Here is a 16,956-nt window from a genome sequence, read left to right on the forward strand (position 1 = left end):
GCAGCACTTTGCAATTTTTCTCCATTTAAATTATAATTTGCTTTTCTATTTTTTCTGCCAAAGTGGATAACCTCACATTTTCCCACATTATATTTCATCTGCCAAATTTTTGCCCACTCACTTAGCCTGTCTATATCCCTTTGCAGATTTTTTGTGTCCTCCTCACAATTGCTTTCCCACCTGTGGTGTATGTAGCACACAAATCACTGACTCCACACGGTCTGGTGTAAATCTAACTGCTGTGACCTTCGTCCTTTATTGTTCAGCTCCAGAGTGCCTCTCAGGTGTGGTGGTCAGCCTTATATAGCACCTGTTGCAGGTACTACCAGGGTTTCCCACCACAGTGCCCTCTGTGGTGTGGCATAGTGCTTACATTACATTTAAGGTACCAGGACGATACACACATCATTACATAACACCACCCAACTTTGTATCATCAGTAAACTTGGCTACGTTACACTCGGTCCCTTCATCCAAGTCATTAATATAGATTGTAAATAGTTGAGGCCTCAACACCGACCCCTGCGGCACCCCACTAGTTACTCTTTGCCAACCGAAAAATTACTCATTTATCCCGACTTGCTGTTTTCTATTATTTAACCAATCCTCTATCCATGCTAATATATTACCCCCAACACCGTGAACTTTTATCTTGTGTCGTAACCTTTTATGTGGCACCTTATCGATTGCCTTCTGGAAATCCAAATACACCACATCCACTGGTTCCCCCTTATCCACCCTGCTCGTTACATCCTCAAAGAACTCCAGAAAATTAGTCAAACATGAAATCATGCTGCCTCTGCTTGATTGAATTATGCTTTTCCAAATGTCCTGCTTCTGCTTCCTTAATAATGGACTCCAGCATTTTCCCAACGACAGATGTTAGGCTAACTGGTCTATAGTTTCTTGCTTTTTCTCTGCCTCCTTTTTTAAATAGGGACGTTTTCCAATCCGCTGGGATCCCAGAATCCAGGGAATTTTGGTAGATTACAACAATGCATCTACTATCTCTGCAGCCACTTCTTTTCAGACCCTAGGATGTAAGCCATCAGGTCCAGGGGACTTGTCCATCTTAGTCCCATTATTTTACCAAGTACTACTTCTTTAGTGATAGTGATTGTATTAAGTTCCCCTCTCCCTATAGCCCCTTGATTATCCACTATGGGATGTTTTTAGCGTATTCTACCGTAAAGACCGATACAAAATATTTGTTCAACGTCTCCCTGCTCCATTATTAATTCCCCAGTCTCATCCTCTAGGGGACCAACATTTACTTTAGCCACTCTTTTCCTTTTTATGTGCCTGTAGAAACTCTTACTATCTATTTTTATATTTCATGCTAGTTTACTTTCATAATCTATCTTCCCTCTCTTTATCATTTTTTTAGTCGATCTTTGCTGGCTTTTAAAAGTTTCCCAATCCTCCAGCCTCCCACTAGTCTTGGCCACATTATATGCCCTTGTTTCCAATTTGATACCAGCCCTTATTTCCTTAGTTAACCACGGATGGTTATCCCTTACAGTCTTTCCTTCTCATTGGGATATATTTTTGTTGCGAGCTATGAAATATCTCCTTAAATGTCTGCCACTGCTCATCAACCGTCCCATACTTTAATCTATTTTCCCAGTCCACTTTAGCCTTCATACCTTTGTAGTTTCCTTTATTTAAGCTTAGGACACTGGTTTGAGATACAACTTTCTCACCCTCCAACTGAATTTGAAATTCAACTATGTTATGGTCACTCATTCCTAGAGCATCTTTTACTGGGAGATCATTTATTAATCCTGTTACAGCTGTTTAAGTACACATCCAAATATCTTTTAAATGTGATGAGGGTTTCTGCCTCTACCACCCTTTCTGGGTTCCAGACCCCACCACCTTCTGGGGGAAGAAATGTTTCCTCATCTCTCCTCTAATCCTTCTACTTTAAATCTCTGCCCCCTGATTATTGACCCCTCTGCCAAGGGAAATAGATCCTTCCTATCCACTCTATCTAGGCCCCTCATAATTTTATGCACCTCAATTAAATCTCCCCTCAGCCTCCTCTGTTCCAAAGAAAACAACCCCAGCCAATCCAACCTTTCCTCATAGCTAAAGTTTTCCAGTCCTGGCAACATTCTTGTAAATTTCCTCTGGACCCTTTTAGTATTGTGTTACTCAGATCCAATTATACCAGCATGGTAAGACCCCTTGAACTCCCATCCTAAACCACATTACCTCTGCAATGCTATCTCCACCGTTTAAAGCATTGTGAAAGCTTATCTTTTGAGCAAACTTTTGCTCACCCCTCCTATCTCTCATTCCATGGCTCTGCATCCATTCCTCTAATTCCATTTGTGCCACACCTTGGGATGTTTCTTTATATTAAAGGCAATAATTGTTGACCATTTGCAAATAAGCTCATCCCTCATCCAAATTACCTTGTACTAAAGGTAGTTCCAATATCGTTTAAATGTCTGATTGTCTGTGTACCCTGTTGTCTTATACCGACTTCAAGGAATGCTTGTGCTAACTTGGCTCTTTCAATTCCCCTCCCCCTTGCCCACCATAGGTTAAAAAGTGGACCACAACGGTGATGACGACTCTCCGAGACCCTTCGTTGCCCCTTCTTGAGTTGCAAGACATTATGACCAGTGTCTCGGGCAGAATCCCTGGGAGTGTGGAGAAGGCCATTCGGAAAGTGATAGCCCAGTATGCCAGTAACATCACCTCTGTGCTCTGTCAGTTCCCCAGCCAGCAGGTAAGCCAGTTACAGGATGCTGAATGAGTTGTGTGCCCATGAGAAAACTGTGAGCTATAGTCAGATTGTCAGAGAAGCAGATATTATACCATAATTTTTTTTAAATGTTCAAAGTCATTTTCAGGGATAAAATGAACTTTGAAACAAGAATGGTTTGGCCCATTTGCCCCTGACAGTGCACCTTTCCTCCGTTAGGGGAATGAGCAGGAATCCAGTTCCTAGATATCTTCAGTAGGTTTGTACCTCATTCTAAGGTATGCCTGCTGCTGCTCCTGGCACACCTTTCTACCGTCCGTGTTGAACCAGTGTTGGTTTCTTGGATTGATAGTACCAGTGATGTGCCAGGCTTTGAGGTTACAGATTGTGGTGGTATCCAGTTCTGCTGATGGCCCGCAGTGCCTCATGGACATCTAGTTTTAGGCTGCTGGATCTGTCTTTAGTCTGTCCTACTTGGCAGGGTGGTAGTGTGTCACCCTACATTGGAGGAATTTCTCACCGTTTTGCAAGGACTGTGTGGTGGTCACTTCTACCAATGCTCTCATGGACAGACATACATGTTACAGATAGATTGGTGAGGACAAGGTCAAGTAGGCTACTGCCTCGTGTTAGTTCCTTCACCACTTTGACACAGGACCAGTCTCGTAGATATGCCCATCAAGGCTCATTACTGGTGGTATGACCGAGCCACTCAGTGTTGGATGCTGAAATCTCCCCCTAGGGGAGGAAAGGTACACTGTCAGGGCAAATGGGCCAAACCATTCTTGTTGGACATTGAAACCTCCCACCCAGAGTACTTTCTGTGCTCCTGCTATCCTCAGACCTTTCTCCAAATGATGCTCAACGTGAAGGAATATTGATTTGTTATTTTGAGAAGAGGGTGGAATGTAGCGCAGGTAATCACCAGGAATGTTCCTTCATCTTGTTTGATCATAAGCCATGCGACTTAATGGGGTCTGGAGTTAATGTTTAGGACTCCCACTCCAACAAACTGTTTATCATGTACCCCCACTTCTGGTGGATGTATCCTGCTGGTGGGATAGGACTACTGAGGGCTGGTGATACAGAAGTTAGATATAATTCTACATGTATGGCTATGTTAGTCTGTTGCTTAACTAATCTGTGGGACATCTCCCCCAACTTGGGAACCAGCCCCCAGATGTTGGTGAGGAGAACTTTGCAGGGTCGGCTGGGCTGCGAATGCCTTAGGCTTATCCTGATAAGATGGTCGTTGCCGATAGGTCCGTCTGATTTTCTTATTATTATTGAACTTTATAATGTTCTTTACAAACTGGGTGGCTTGCTGGGCCACTTTGGAGAGCATTAAGAATCAATCACATATTGTGGGACTGAAGTCGTTTGTAGATCCGATTGGGTAGGGGAGGTAGGCTCCTTTGCTTGAAGGACCTTAGTGAGCCAGTTGGCTTTTGCAACAATCTAAAAACTTTCATACTTATTTTCTGGTGCCAACCCACATATTACTAGATTTATTGATTTCAATTTCATTTGAACTTGCAATTTCTGGGTCGCCAGTTCAGTACCGTAACCGCCAGGATATCATACCTGACCTTGCCTCTTGGCTCCACCGACACTTTTTAATTTAAGATCGCAAACCTCCTGGATAGCTATGCAGCCACCCTTCAGCGGAAAGCAGACAGAGAAGTCTTCTTTATGAACACACAGAGCATTGTCCAGTTGGTGCAGCGGTGAGTATCGAATTCTATATAGTACCATCGCTCAATGTAATTTTGTGAGTGATTACAAAGCGTCGGTCTACAAAAGTTTAGTAACTGTATTAAACGGCTTGAACTTGACATCATATTTTGGCATCACCTGAACCTCTTTTAAATTAGTCTCTCCCATTTTTGTGTTATTATCATCATCATCATAGACAGTCCCTCGGTATCGAGGAAGACTTGCTTTCACTCTAAAAATGGGTCCTTAGGTGGCTGAACAGTCCAATACGGGAACCACAGTCCCTGTCACAAGTGGGACAGATAGTCATTGAGGAAAAGGGTGGGTGGGACTTGTTTGCCGCACGCTCTTTCCACTGCTTGCGCTTGATTTCTGCATGCTCTCGGCGATGAGACTCGAGGTGCTCAGCGCACTCCCGGATGTACTTCCTCCACTTGGAGCGGTCTTTGGCCGGGGATTCCCAGCTGTCAGTGGGGATGTTGCACTTTATCAATGAGGCTTTGAGGGTGTCCTTGTAACGTTTCCTCTGCCCACCTTTGGCTCGTTTGCCGTGAAGGAGTTCCAAGTAGAGTGCATGCTTTGGGAATCTCGTGTCTGGCATGCGAACAATGTAGCCTGCCCAGCGGAGCTGATTGAGTGTGGTTAGTGCTTCAATGCTGGGGATGTTGGCCTGGTCGAGGACACTAACATTGGTGCGTCTGTCCTCCCAGGGGATTTGCAGGATCTTGCGGAGACATCGTTGGTGGTGTTTCTCCAGTGACTTGAGGTGTCTACTGTACATGGTCCATCTCTCTGAGCCATACAGGAGGGCGGGTATTACTACAGCCCCATAGACCATGATCTTCGTGGCAGATTTGAGGGCCTGATCTTCGAACATTCTTTTCCTCAGGCGCCCGAAGGCTGCACTGGCGCACTGGAGGCGGTGTTGAATCTCGTCGTCAATGTCTGCTCTTGTTGATAAGAGGCTCCTGAGGTATGGGAAATGGTCCACATTGTCCAGGGCTGCGCTGTGGATCTTGATGACAGGGGGGCAGTGCTGTGCGTTGGGGACAGGTTGATGGGGGACCGTTGTCTTACGGATGTTTAGTGTAAGGCCCATGCTTTCGTACGCCTCAGTGAATATGTTGACTGTGACTTGGAGTTCAGCCTCTGTGTGTGCGCAGACGTAGGCATCGTCCGCGTGCTGTAGCTCAACAACAGAGGTTGGGGTGGTCTTGGACCTGGCCTGGGGACGACAAAGGTTGAACAAGTTCCCACTGGTCTGTAGTTTAGTTCCACTCCAGCGGGGAGCTTGTTGACTGTGAGATGGAGCATGGCAGCGAGGAAGATTGAGAAGAGGATTGGGGCGATGACGCAGCCCTGCTTGACCCCGGTCCAGACGTGGATTGGGTGTGCAATTTATCCGTTGGTAAGGATCACGGCCTGCATGTTGTCGTAGAGCAGGCAGAGGATGGTGCCGAACTTTTGGGGGCATCCGAAACGGAGGAGGACGCTCCATAGACCCTCGCGGTTGACAGTGTCAAAGGCCTTTGTAAGGTTGATGAAGGCCATGTATAAGGGCTGGTGCTGTTCGCTTCATTTTTCTTGCAGCTGTTGCGCTATAAAAATCTTGTCCGTTGTGCCCCATAGGGGACGAAATCCATACTATGACTCCGGGAGGAGCTCCTCAGCCACAGGGAGAAGACGGTTGAGGAGGACTCTAGCGACAACTTTCCCAGTGGCTGATAGCAGGAAGATTCCTCTGTAGTTGTCGCAGTCGGACTTGTCCCCTTTTTTAAAGATGGTCACGATCACTGCATCTCTGAGATATATTATTATGTACAGATGTCAAAGGCTGCAACTTATTCTCACATCTCCATCATTATGCTGTAGTAGGTGATCGTGTCCAGGTGAGGTAGTCTGGGGTCTCGTGCACTGTATGACGTTTAGCTGCTGGTCTTTAAGCATGTTTGCATACTTTCTGATCTCGTTCTTGGTTATTTTCCTCAAAAGTCATTTTTGCTAGTTTGCTACCAATTTGTCCTTTGTGGGAGCTAATGGCCTGGAATTTGCGGTAGTAATGATGGCGAAACTGTCAGCGATCGCAGTCATTACTGTGTAAAACTGACTGCAACTTCTGGCGTCCGTACATGTGCAGTGAAACGTGGAAATCCGGATATTGGTTTCAGTGATGCCCTTCTCCTTCACAGGGTGCGCTGTTGCAGTCTTCGCAGATGCAATCGACACAGAATCAGTGATTTGACGTGAACTTCAACTTTTACGCACTATTGTTACTGTAAAAAACATTGTTTGCCTTGTTGAATGAGGTGTAACTGAGTTTTTAACAGCGTACTAAGTCATAATTACTGCTGAACTACCTCTCTGGCCCTGAGAAACTAATTTTAGAAGTGTGGAGTGTCATTCCCTCCATTCCATGATAAAAATTCCATAGATTTTTAAAATAACATTTTTATTTTATTCCTTTAAAGTTTGTTTATGATATTTGAGCTTCCACCTTCATCCCATGTATATGTCCCAATCTCTCTTTCGCTACTGTAAAATGATTCAAGGAATGAGGGGGTTGACTTATGAGGAAAGGTTGAGTAGGTTGGACCTCTACTCATTGGAATTCAGAAGAATGAGAGGTGATCTTATCGCAACATATAAGCTTATGAGGGGGCTTGACAAGGTGGATGCAGAGAGGATGTTTCCACTGATGGGGGAGACTAGAACTAGAGGGCATGATCTTAGAATAAGGGGCCGCCTAACAGATGTGAAGAAATTTCTTCTCTCAGAGGGTTGTAAATCTCTGGAATTCGCTGCCTCAGAGAGCTGTGGAAACTGGGACATTGAATAAATTTAAGACAGAAATAGACAGTTTCTTAAACGATAAGGGGATTATGGGGAGCGGGCGGGGAAGTGGAGCTGAGTCCATGATCAGATCAGCCGTGATCTTATTGAATGGCGGAGCAGGCTTGAGGGGCCGTATGACCTACTCCTGTTCCTATTTCTTATGTTCTTATGATTAAAAAGTGAATGATAATCAGTGCTTTTTACTTCCTGGTTTGCTGTTTGTGAGAATTCTTCAATCTGATTAGCTGCTCACCCTGCTTGATGATGTCACTGTTCCTGGATGCCACAGATCCCCTACAGATTGAAACTGAGGCCAGAATAGGGGAAATTAAAGCCACAGAACCTGCTCAATTTTTGTGGGCAGTTTTCTTCAAGGTCAGCGGTGCTAACTGCAAAATCCGGGCCAATATTTCTTTTAACTTTTTTTTGCCTTTCTATGGCTGACAAAAATATCCTGAGGCAAGGTGTAAAGACCCATGCAGGCTTGTGTTGAGCAAGGTAAACTGTGTGGGTCACCACTATTTCCCTATCCTCCCCATTCTCTGTTAGAGGTACTCCCTGTTCTTTGAAGATTAACAACTTATATATTTTTCTAATTGTGCTTTTCATCTGGTATTTTATATCAAAATAGTTAAACTATTTCAAATTAACACAGCCTGTCTTCTGCTTGTCAAATTTGTATGTTACAGTATCCAGGATGCTGCCGCCTGATGGAATATGCTATCATAATGGGAATGGGGGATTTGGACAATGGATGGGTAACTAGTGGAACAAAAAACAAATAGCATGGTTTTCAGAAGTCTGAAAACTGAATGGAGATGAGATTCTCAATAGACTGAGAAAAGTTGATAACTGTAAATGCTATTCTGGTGGTGTAATTGATTTTATGCAAGCATCATTAGAAAGTAACACTTGTTGAAAATTTCGCAGAAAAATAAATGAATCCAGTCATTATTCATTGCTGGATCTTTGGTCTGTGAGATTTAAGATTACCCTGAACATTGAAACTTCAATTAGCCAGGTGTGAACAGCTATTAGATTCCGGCCTGTAACTCTGCCAGGTGTGTTTAATTTGCACCGAACTGTTTGTCCTGGCCTTCATGAGTGTCAGCTGTGGCTCAGTGGGTAGCACACTTGCTTCTAAGTCCGAAGGTTGTGGGTTCAAGTCCCACTCCAGGGACTTGAGCACAAATATATAGGCTGACACTCCCAGTGCAGTGCTGAGGGAGTGCTGCACTGTCAGAGGTGCCGTCTTTCGGACGAGATGTTAAACTGAGGCCCTGTCTGCCCTCTCAGGTGGACGTAAAAGATCCCATGGCACTATTTGTTTGGCCGACGTCCGCCGCGCGGCCGATGCCATTGAGTCGCTAAAAACAGCGCTGGGCCCTGACTCCGTTAGGTGTGTCGAGGAGGCTCAAGCACGTGGGGAGATCCCGTCCGAACTGACCCCCGTCCGAACGGAATTCCTCATCGGTGCCAAGCCCCGAAACCTCCCTCGGGAGCTGGCACCTCACAACTTGAGGCGCCTCCGGGAAATCCCCTCCGTGCCTTTCAGTTCTGCGCGGAGGGGTTTCCTGTACGGGCTGCTCCTGCACACTCTCAACCTTGCCATACTTGTTTGCCGTCCGGACACACCATGGTGTACCATCTTGCCGTCCGGAGGAGGCGGGGGTCCCCGATGGAGTGCACTCTACACGGGAGTCCTCCCACTGTTTATCGGGGACTTGGCCTGGAGGGTGGTGCACGGAGCAGTCCCATGCAATAAATTTTTAAGTCGGTTCACGTACTCCCATTTCTGTGGTCTGGAAGAGTCCGTGTTCCACGTTTTTATTGAATGTACGAGATTGCAGCCCCGTTCCACTATTTAAAGGGGTTGCTCCTCAATTTCTGGCTGCACTTCAGTCCCACACTCCTGATCTTTGGGCACCCTGTGCGGAGGGAAACGGGTAGGTCCGAAGGCCTCCTTGTAGGACTGCTCCTGGGCACGGCCAAGGGTGCCATCAGCCGGTCCAGGCAGCGGGCAGTCGAGGGGATCATTCAGCCTGACTGCCTGCCTTTCATCCGGGCCAGGGTATCCTTGGAGATGGAGCGCGCGGTGTCCACCGGTACGCTCGCGGCCTTCCGCGAGAGGTGGGCACCGGAGGGACTGGAGTGCATCGTCACCCCCGGCAACCAAATTTTAATTTGCTTTTTATATGTTTTAAAGTTTAATTTGTTTTAATTGCCAGGTTTTAGTGTTCCTCTCCCCTTTTATAGGGGTCACTTGTAAATTATGGTTTTAGTGCCCAGAAAAAAAAACACAAAAAAAACTACAAAAAATACAAAACCCCCCCCCCAAAAAAAATACAACAAAAAAAGGGCCTGGAAAAATGTTTGAAGTGTCCCACAGATCGGGGGGCACTTGATTTACTGTTTATTTGTCTCCTAAAAAGAGTTGTGGGTTCAAGTTGCACTCCAGGGACTTGAGGACAAAAATCTAGGTTGCAGTACTGAGGGAGCACTGCACTGTTGGCAGTGCCGCCTTTCATAGAAACATAGAAACTAGATGCAGGAGTCGACCATTCAGCCCTTCGAGCCTGCACCACCATTCAATATGATCATGGCTGATCATGCAACTTTAGTACCCCATTCCTGCTTTCTCTCCATATCCCTTAGCCGTACAGGACACATCTAACTCCCTTTTGAATATATCTAACAAACTGGCCTGAACAACTTTCTGTGGCACAGAATTCCACAGGTTCACAATTCTCTGAATGAAGAAGTTTCTCCTCATCTCAGTCCTAAATGGCTTACCCATTATCCTTAGACTGTGGCCCCTGGTTCTGGACTTCACCAACATCAGGAATATTCTTCCTGCATCTAACCTGTCCAATCCCATCAGAATTTTATGTTTCTATGAGATCCCCTCTCATTCTTCTAAATTCCAGTGAATATAAGCCTAGTCGATCCAGTCTTTCTTCATATGTCAGTCCTGCCATCCCGGGAATCAGTCTGGCGAACCTTCGCTGCATTCCCTCAATAGCAAGAATGTCCTTCCTCAGATTAGGAGATCAAAACTGCACACAATATTCAAGTTGTGTCCTCACCAAGGCCCTGTACACCTGCAGTAAGACCTCCCTGCTCCTATACTCAAATCCTCTCGCTGTGAAGGCCAACATGCCATTTGCCTTCTTCACCGCCTGCTGTACCTGCATGCCAACTTTCAATGACTGATGTACACGACACCCAGGTCTCGTTGCACCTCCCCTTTTCCTAATCTGTCACCACTCAGATAATATTCTGCCTTCCTGTTTTTGCCACCAAATTGGATAACCTCACATTTACCTGCATTATACTGCATCTGCCATGCATTTGCCCATTCATCTAACCTGTCCAAGTCACCCTGCAGCCTCTGAGCATCCTCCTCACAGCTCACACTGCCACCCAGCTTAGTGTCATCTGCAAACTTGGAGATATTACACTCAATTCCTTCATCTAAATCATTAATGTATATTGTAAATAGCTGGGGTCCCAGCACTGAACCTTGCGGTACCCCACTAGTCACTGCCTTGCATTCTTAAAAGGACCCGTTTATTCCTACTTTTTGCTTCCTGTCTGCCAACTAGTTCTCTATCCACATCAATACATTACCCCAATACCATGTGCTTTAATTTTGCACACTAATCTCTTGTGTGGGACCTTGTCAATAGTCTTTTGAAAGACCAAATACACCACATCCACTGGTTCTCCCTTGTCCACTTTACTAGTTACAACCTCAAAAAATTCCAGAAGATTGTCAAGCATGATTTCCCTTTTATAAATCCAAGCTGACTTGGACCAATCCTGTCATTGCTTTCCAAATGTGCTGCTATTACATCTTTTAATTGATTCCAACATTTTCCCCACTACTGATGTCAGGCTAACCAGTCTATAATTCCAAGTTTTCTCTCTCCCTCCTTTTTTAAAAAGTGGTGTTACATTAGCTACCCTCCAATCCATAAGAACTGATCCAGAGTCTATAGAATGTTGGAAAATGACCACCAATGCATCCACTATTTCTAGGGCCACTTCCTTAAGTACTCTGGGATGCAGACTATCAGGCCCTGGGGATCTATCGGCCTTCAATCCCATCAATTTCCCGAACACAATTTCCTGACTAATAAGGATTTCCTTCAGTTCCTTCTTCTCGCTAGACCCTCGGTCCCCTAGTACATCCGGAAGGTTATTTGTGTCTTCCTTAGTGAAGACAGAACCAAAGTATTTGTTCAATTGGTCTGTAATTTCTTTGTTCCCCATTATAAATTAGCCTGATTCTGACTGGAAAGGACCTACATTTGTCTTAATCTTTTTCTCTTCACATATCTATAGAAGCTTTTACAGTCAGTTTTTATATTCCCTGCAACTTACTCTCATACTCTATTTTCCCCCATAATTAAATCCTTTGTCCTCCTCTGCTGAATTCTAAATTTCTCTCAGTCCTCAGGTTTTCTGCTTTTTCTGGCCAATTTATATGCCTCTTCCTTGGATTTAACACTACCCCTAATTTCCCTTGTTAGCCACAGTTGAGCCACCTTCCCTGTTTATTTTTATGCCAGACAGGGATGTACAATTGTTGAAGTTCATCCATGTGATCTTTAAATGTCTGCCATTGCCTGTTCACTGTCAAACCTTTAAGTATCATTCGCCAGTCTATCCTAGCCAATTCACGTCTCATACCATCGAAGTTACCTTTAAGTTCAGGACCCTAGTCTCTGAATTAACTGTGTCATTCTCCATCTTCATGAAGAACTTAACATCAGATGAGATGTTAAACCGAGGCCCTCTCAGGTCGACGGAAGAGATCCTACGGCACTATTTCGAAGAAGAGCAGGAGAGTTATCCCCGGTGTCCTGGCCAATATTTATCTCTCCATCAACATAACAAACAAAGATTATCTGGTCATTATCACATTGCTGTTTGTGGGAGCTTGTGCACAAATTGGCTGCCGCGTTTCCCACAGTACAACAGTGACTGCACTCCATAGGTACTTCATTGGCTATAAAGCGCTTTGAGACATCTGGTGGTCATGAAAGTGCAATATAAATTCAAGTCTTTTTTTCCTTTCTTTCTTCTGTTCTATGCCTAGGACTCTGACCCACAGCAGTTTCATCGGGTCCCATTACTACGAAAAACGTAAACTTTGTTTCCTTCCTCTTCTCTGTCAGCTATCGAAGTGGGATTCGTGGGCACATGAAATCTGTTGTCCTAGGCCTGTTGAGGAGGTATCTGAGTGTGGAAACACAGTTCCAGCAAGGTAAAAAAGTAAAGTTCGTTTTTAAAATTAAAATAAAACCCAGGGCTGACCCTACACTCCTTGGCTTCAGGGCCTCCTTGGGCAGGTGACTGGTGAACATGCGGTGTCCTTTTGCCTCCTGAAGCTTCACTAACTCTAGACTGAAACCATACATCACTGCTACAAGTGGCAAATGCCCCATTGGTGCTTTGTCCCGATGTTTGCCCTCCCTTCTCCTACATGACCAGTCTGATGAGAGTTATACACCAGCAATGTTAACCTGTCTTTTCTCTGAGTGTTTCTAGGGTTCTCTGTTTATGTTGCATTTTTACCAAACATTTTAACATAATATTTTTTCAAATTCAAATTTATCGAGAGTTTAGGTCCTTCCTCTTCCAATCACCATTCCAATAATGCGCCATTCTTTGGTACAAAGAGGTGAGCAGGGAGCTTCCATCCTGGGAGTTCTACCAGTGTTGCTCTGGAGGTAGTCATTGGGAACTGCATAAGGACAAGCTTGGGTGAATCTAGCCTTCATTTGCATCTCTCCTTATTGTTACTGACTCTTCTCAGTGCTTTCATCTCACTGACTTGTTCAGATTTGACAACCTCTTCATGTGTGAAGAATTAGGTGCTAACCTGAATTGTACAAATCTATGGACAAACCCATTGGTACAGCAATGCACTGTAAAGTATCCATAAAGTTGTGAATAGGATGATCTTTTAAGGCATTAAAGTAAAACTATGCATCAAACATTATGGGAAAGAATGGGAGGGTACTCTTACGCTCTCTCCAATAGGCTGTTGTCTCGTTATAAACATTTGGATCCATTTTAGGAGAAGAAATCATAACTTTAAAAAAAAAACAATGTGAGCTGGGGAAATACTTTTTGATTTAAAGTGTTTGCCCATTCCCTTCCCCAAATGTGGTTCTCAGATCATGTAACTTGATTTTATTGTGCTAGACAGTAATGTAGAGTTTTCAAATGCTCCATTTTCCAGCTCATTATGACAAGTGTGTGATCAACTTGAGGGAACAGTACAAACCAGATATGGCACCGGTACTTAACTGCATCTTCTCTCATGCTCAGGTGGCCAAGAAGAACCTCCTGGTCATCATGTTAATTGTGAGTATTGTAAAATGAGCAGAACCTGAGTACTGTTTTATCCATGTTCTTAGTTCTGTGTGCAGGTTCCCTGCCCACAAGACACGGATGTCTCCTGGTGTGAAATCTGTCTAAATACTGTAAACCTATTTTTCAATTTAACATCCACTAAAATCTTTTGACCCATTCTTGAAAATCCATGAACATTTTGGACATTTTTGCAGGTTTTGCCAGTGACCAGATAATCAGACTTGCCCTGAATATTACATAATGTTCCTTCTTGTATCCAGTACTTCCCCTATGTGCATGTATAAGTTCAATTCTCCACCCCTGGGGGCGGAGAGGGGTGCTCTGGAGGCTCAGTCGTTGGGTATATTTAAGACAGAGATCGATAGATTTTTGGATATTAAAGGAATCAAGGTATATGGGGATAGTGCAGGAAAGTGGAGTTGAAGTAGAAGATCAGCCATGATCTTATTGAATGGCGGAGCAGGCTCGAGGGGCCGTATGGCCTATTCCAGCTCCTATTTATTATGTTCTTAAATCAACAGGAAAAATGAAGTAGTACTTAATTTTGCTAAAGTGTAAATAAATTAAATACCGCTTGTACAATGGGTACCGGATATTGGAAATTGCAGGTTTGATGTTCTCAGGTTGCATCCCCTAAAGGATGCACATATTCTACTTGTACTGAATCATGTGCTCTCTGCAATGTCTCTATAGTACGTCAATAGACTAGTAATGGGAGGTCCTGCCTAAGAGAGCTGTTTATCTTTGTAGTTTCCAATTTTGTTCCCTCTTTTGAAGGAAGTGACTCTAATTGGGAAATACTCCCATGGTACCTCCCTTAAGGCTCGTACTGTCCTCACCTGACATCCAGTCACGCACACATCCTGGTCAAAGTTATTGAAATGCAGTGAGGAAGGGGGAACCTGGCTTCTCCTGCACCGTCCCCGCCATCCCCTTAGTCCATTGGAATTATTGACAATTTTCTGTCCCGATTAAGGCCTGCTAGATCAGAACAGAGCCGTGTTCAACCTGAGTCCTCCTCTGTGTGCAGCACTCATTAGAGCTATTGAGCCTTTGTTACGCTCCGGCAGTTATAATAAGGGTAATTGTGATATATTGATGTGTTGATAGCGGAGGGAGTGTTTGTATGATTTCTTGGTTCATCAAGTAACATGATTTGTACCTATGTTCTGTTGGAGAGCAATTGTACATGAACCCATTTTATTTCACTTGTTGATTTAGGATCAGCTTTGTTCGCGAGATCCCACACTGACAGATGAATTGATGGTGATTTTAACTGAACTAACACAACTCAGCAGAATGGAGAACTCCAAGGTAGCACTGCGATCCAGGCAGGTGAGAATCTACACCACTGGAAAACAGATAACATTAATATACCCCATAAAATATGGAAATGGAGGCAGTACAGGAGTCGACCTTCAAACTATGGAAAACCAAGCAAGTAGAAGAGGGAGATTTGTTTTTAAAAAAGACAGCTTGTGAGGAACCCATTGGAAGCAGTTTGTGATGAATGGCCTGCTGGTCAGATAAATAACTTGTCCAGAAAGTCTCTAATGTGTGTTATGTTTTAATGCGCACAAATATTTTCAATATGTACATGTCAGAAAATGGGAATTAAATGAGACCAGGTGATACACATGACTGTGTTGATGCCATTGTAGCACCAGTTCAATTCCCCATTTTACTGATCTAAGCTACACTTTCAGAGAGGGCTGTTCAAGGCCACACAGTTCCCCATGGATGTGGGGAGGGACTATCGGAATTACTTGTTGGAACCTTGTGATGTGCTTCCAGGTGACCAGTTCAGCGTAGCATGGTCAGAGGACTCTGGACAGGTCAGCTGCAAAATGTGCATGGGGTGGGGATCCTGCAAAGATTGAAGAGAAAATAGAAGTCTTTGAACTCCTCTTTTAAAAAGAAAATTAAGGCAATAGAAAAAAAAATGTTTTCAATTACATTTTTTAATGGGAGAATTTGTATTTCCACATATTGTATTTGTATCCCTTTCTTTGTCCAATCGTAATATCTGTTGCTAAGATGGTGGGTACACAGTTCCTTCCCTGGCCGATGTCAGTGTTACTTGTAACTAGCAATAAGAATATACCAAGGTGTGATTCTTGGCTCTGATTTCCTTCACCTGTCCCCCAGCTTTCCTGCTGGATACAGCTTGGATCATGAAGTGAGCAGGGCAGACATCAAGCCTCGATACATCCCCATTCATCTTGAGGTCATTGTTTTCGGAGGCAAAGCCTGTTGTCATGGCAGTAATTTGGGGGTCTGTTCTTATTTTTTTTGTTTTAATTGGTGGCAGTGAGATTGTTAGGGAAAGGTTTGTTTCAGTGTAATTTATCTCTGGATCATGGGCAGAGGAATACAGTAGTTACTGTTTCATAGTATCATAGAAACTTACAGTACAGTACAGAAGGAGGCCATTTTGGCCCATCATGTCCGCGCCGGCGGACCAAGAGCTATCCAGCCTAATCCCACTTTCCAGCTCTTGGTCCGTAGCCTTGTAGTTTACGGCAATTTAAGTGCACATGCAAGTATTTTTTAAATGTGGTGAAGGTTTCTGCTTCATGCTCCACTAGCCTTCCTCTCCTGATGTCAGAGACTCGAGCGGTGATAAAGTTCCACATTATCCACAGGAATGATCAGCCATGATCTTATTGAATGGTGGTGCAGACTCGAAGACCTATTCCTGCACCTATTTTCTGTTTCTATGTCTTATTCAAGTGCCCATTTTGCATCTATCATCCCGGATGGTGAGCATAGGCAGATTATTCAGTCAAGGGCCATCACACTTAAGCCTGAACAACTTCTTGCCTGACATCTATGCATATGATTTTCCAGCAGAGATTACTGGATCGTCCTCAGCATGTGAACCGTGGTCTTTTTGTACCTCTGTCACCAGCTCATCTATACTTGGATGAATTCCAGTTTCCCAGCCATCAATACTGGATGAATTGTAGTATCCCGCTGTGACTTTGGCTGAGATCATCGACACAACTTTATTCTGATATAACGTTTCTTTAATGTTTTTAGGTTCTGATTGCGTCGCACTTGCCCTCCTATGAACTGCGGCATAATCAGGTGGAGTCCCTCTTCCTATCTGCTATCGATATGTATGGGCACCAGTTCTGTCCCGATAATCTAAAGGTACGTCCATTACTATGGCATTGTGTTTCTATTGCGACGTGGCCAATAGGCTGCTTTCCAGACATAATTTATTTTTTCAGGCAACCACAAGATCTTTCCAATATTATGTAGATTGTGTACGAATGCTGAAGAGAATAAGCCCCCACCAC

General features: G+C 44.2%; 1 protein-coding gene across 8 annotated transcripts in view; it reads left to right on the forward strand.

Annotated features, from left to right (window-relative positions):
* The window catches only part of acacb (acetyl-CoA carboxylase beta), a 221,639-nt gene that overhangs the window by 113,945 nt on the left and 90,738 nt on the right, over positions 1-16,956 (forward strand). For 5 of the 8 annotated variants that reach the window (XM_070887997.1, XM_070887996.1, XM_070887993.1 and 2 more), the window contains 6 exons: positions 2,552-2,740; positions 4,343-4,443; positions 12,448-12,536; positions 13,518-13,642; positions 14,873-14,986; positions 16,694-16,807. In XM_070887997.1, coding sequence (XP_070744098.1) covers positions 2,552-2,740; positions 4,343-4,443; positions 12,448-12,536; positions 13,518-13,642; positions 14,873-14,986; positions 16,694-16,807 — 732 coding nt within the window. Of the gene's footprint in view, positions 1-2,551; positions 2,741-4,342; positions 4,444-12,447; positions 12,537-13,517; positions 13,643-14,872; positions 14,987-16,693; positions 16,808-16,956 lie in introns of those variants that run through there. The other 3 variants (XM_070887998.1, XM_070887999.1, XM_070888000.1) reach the window with 3 other exon arrangements.

This window comes from Pristiophorus japonicus, chromosome 8 (genome assembly GCF_044704955.1).
Source record: "Pristiophorus japonicus isolate sPriJap1 chromosome 8, sPriJap1.hap1, whole genome shotgun sequence".
In the NCBI taxonomy this organism is placed as follows: domain Eukaryota; kingdom Metazoa; phylum Chordata; class Chondrichthyes; family Pristiophoridae; genus Pristiophorus; species Pristiophorus japonicus.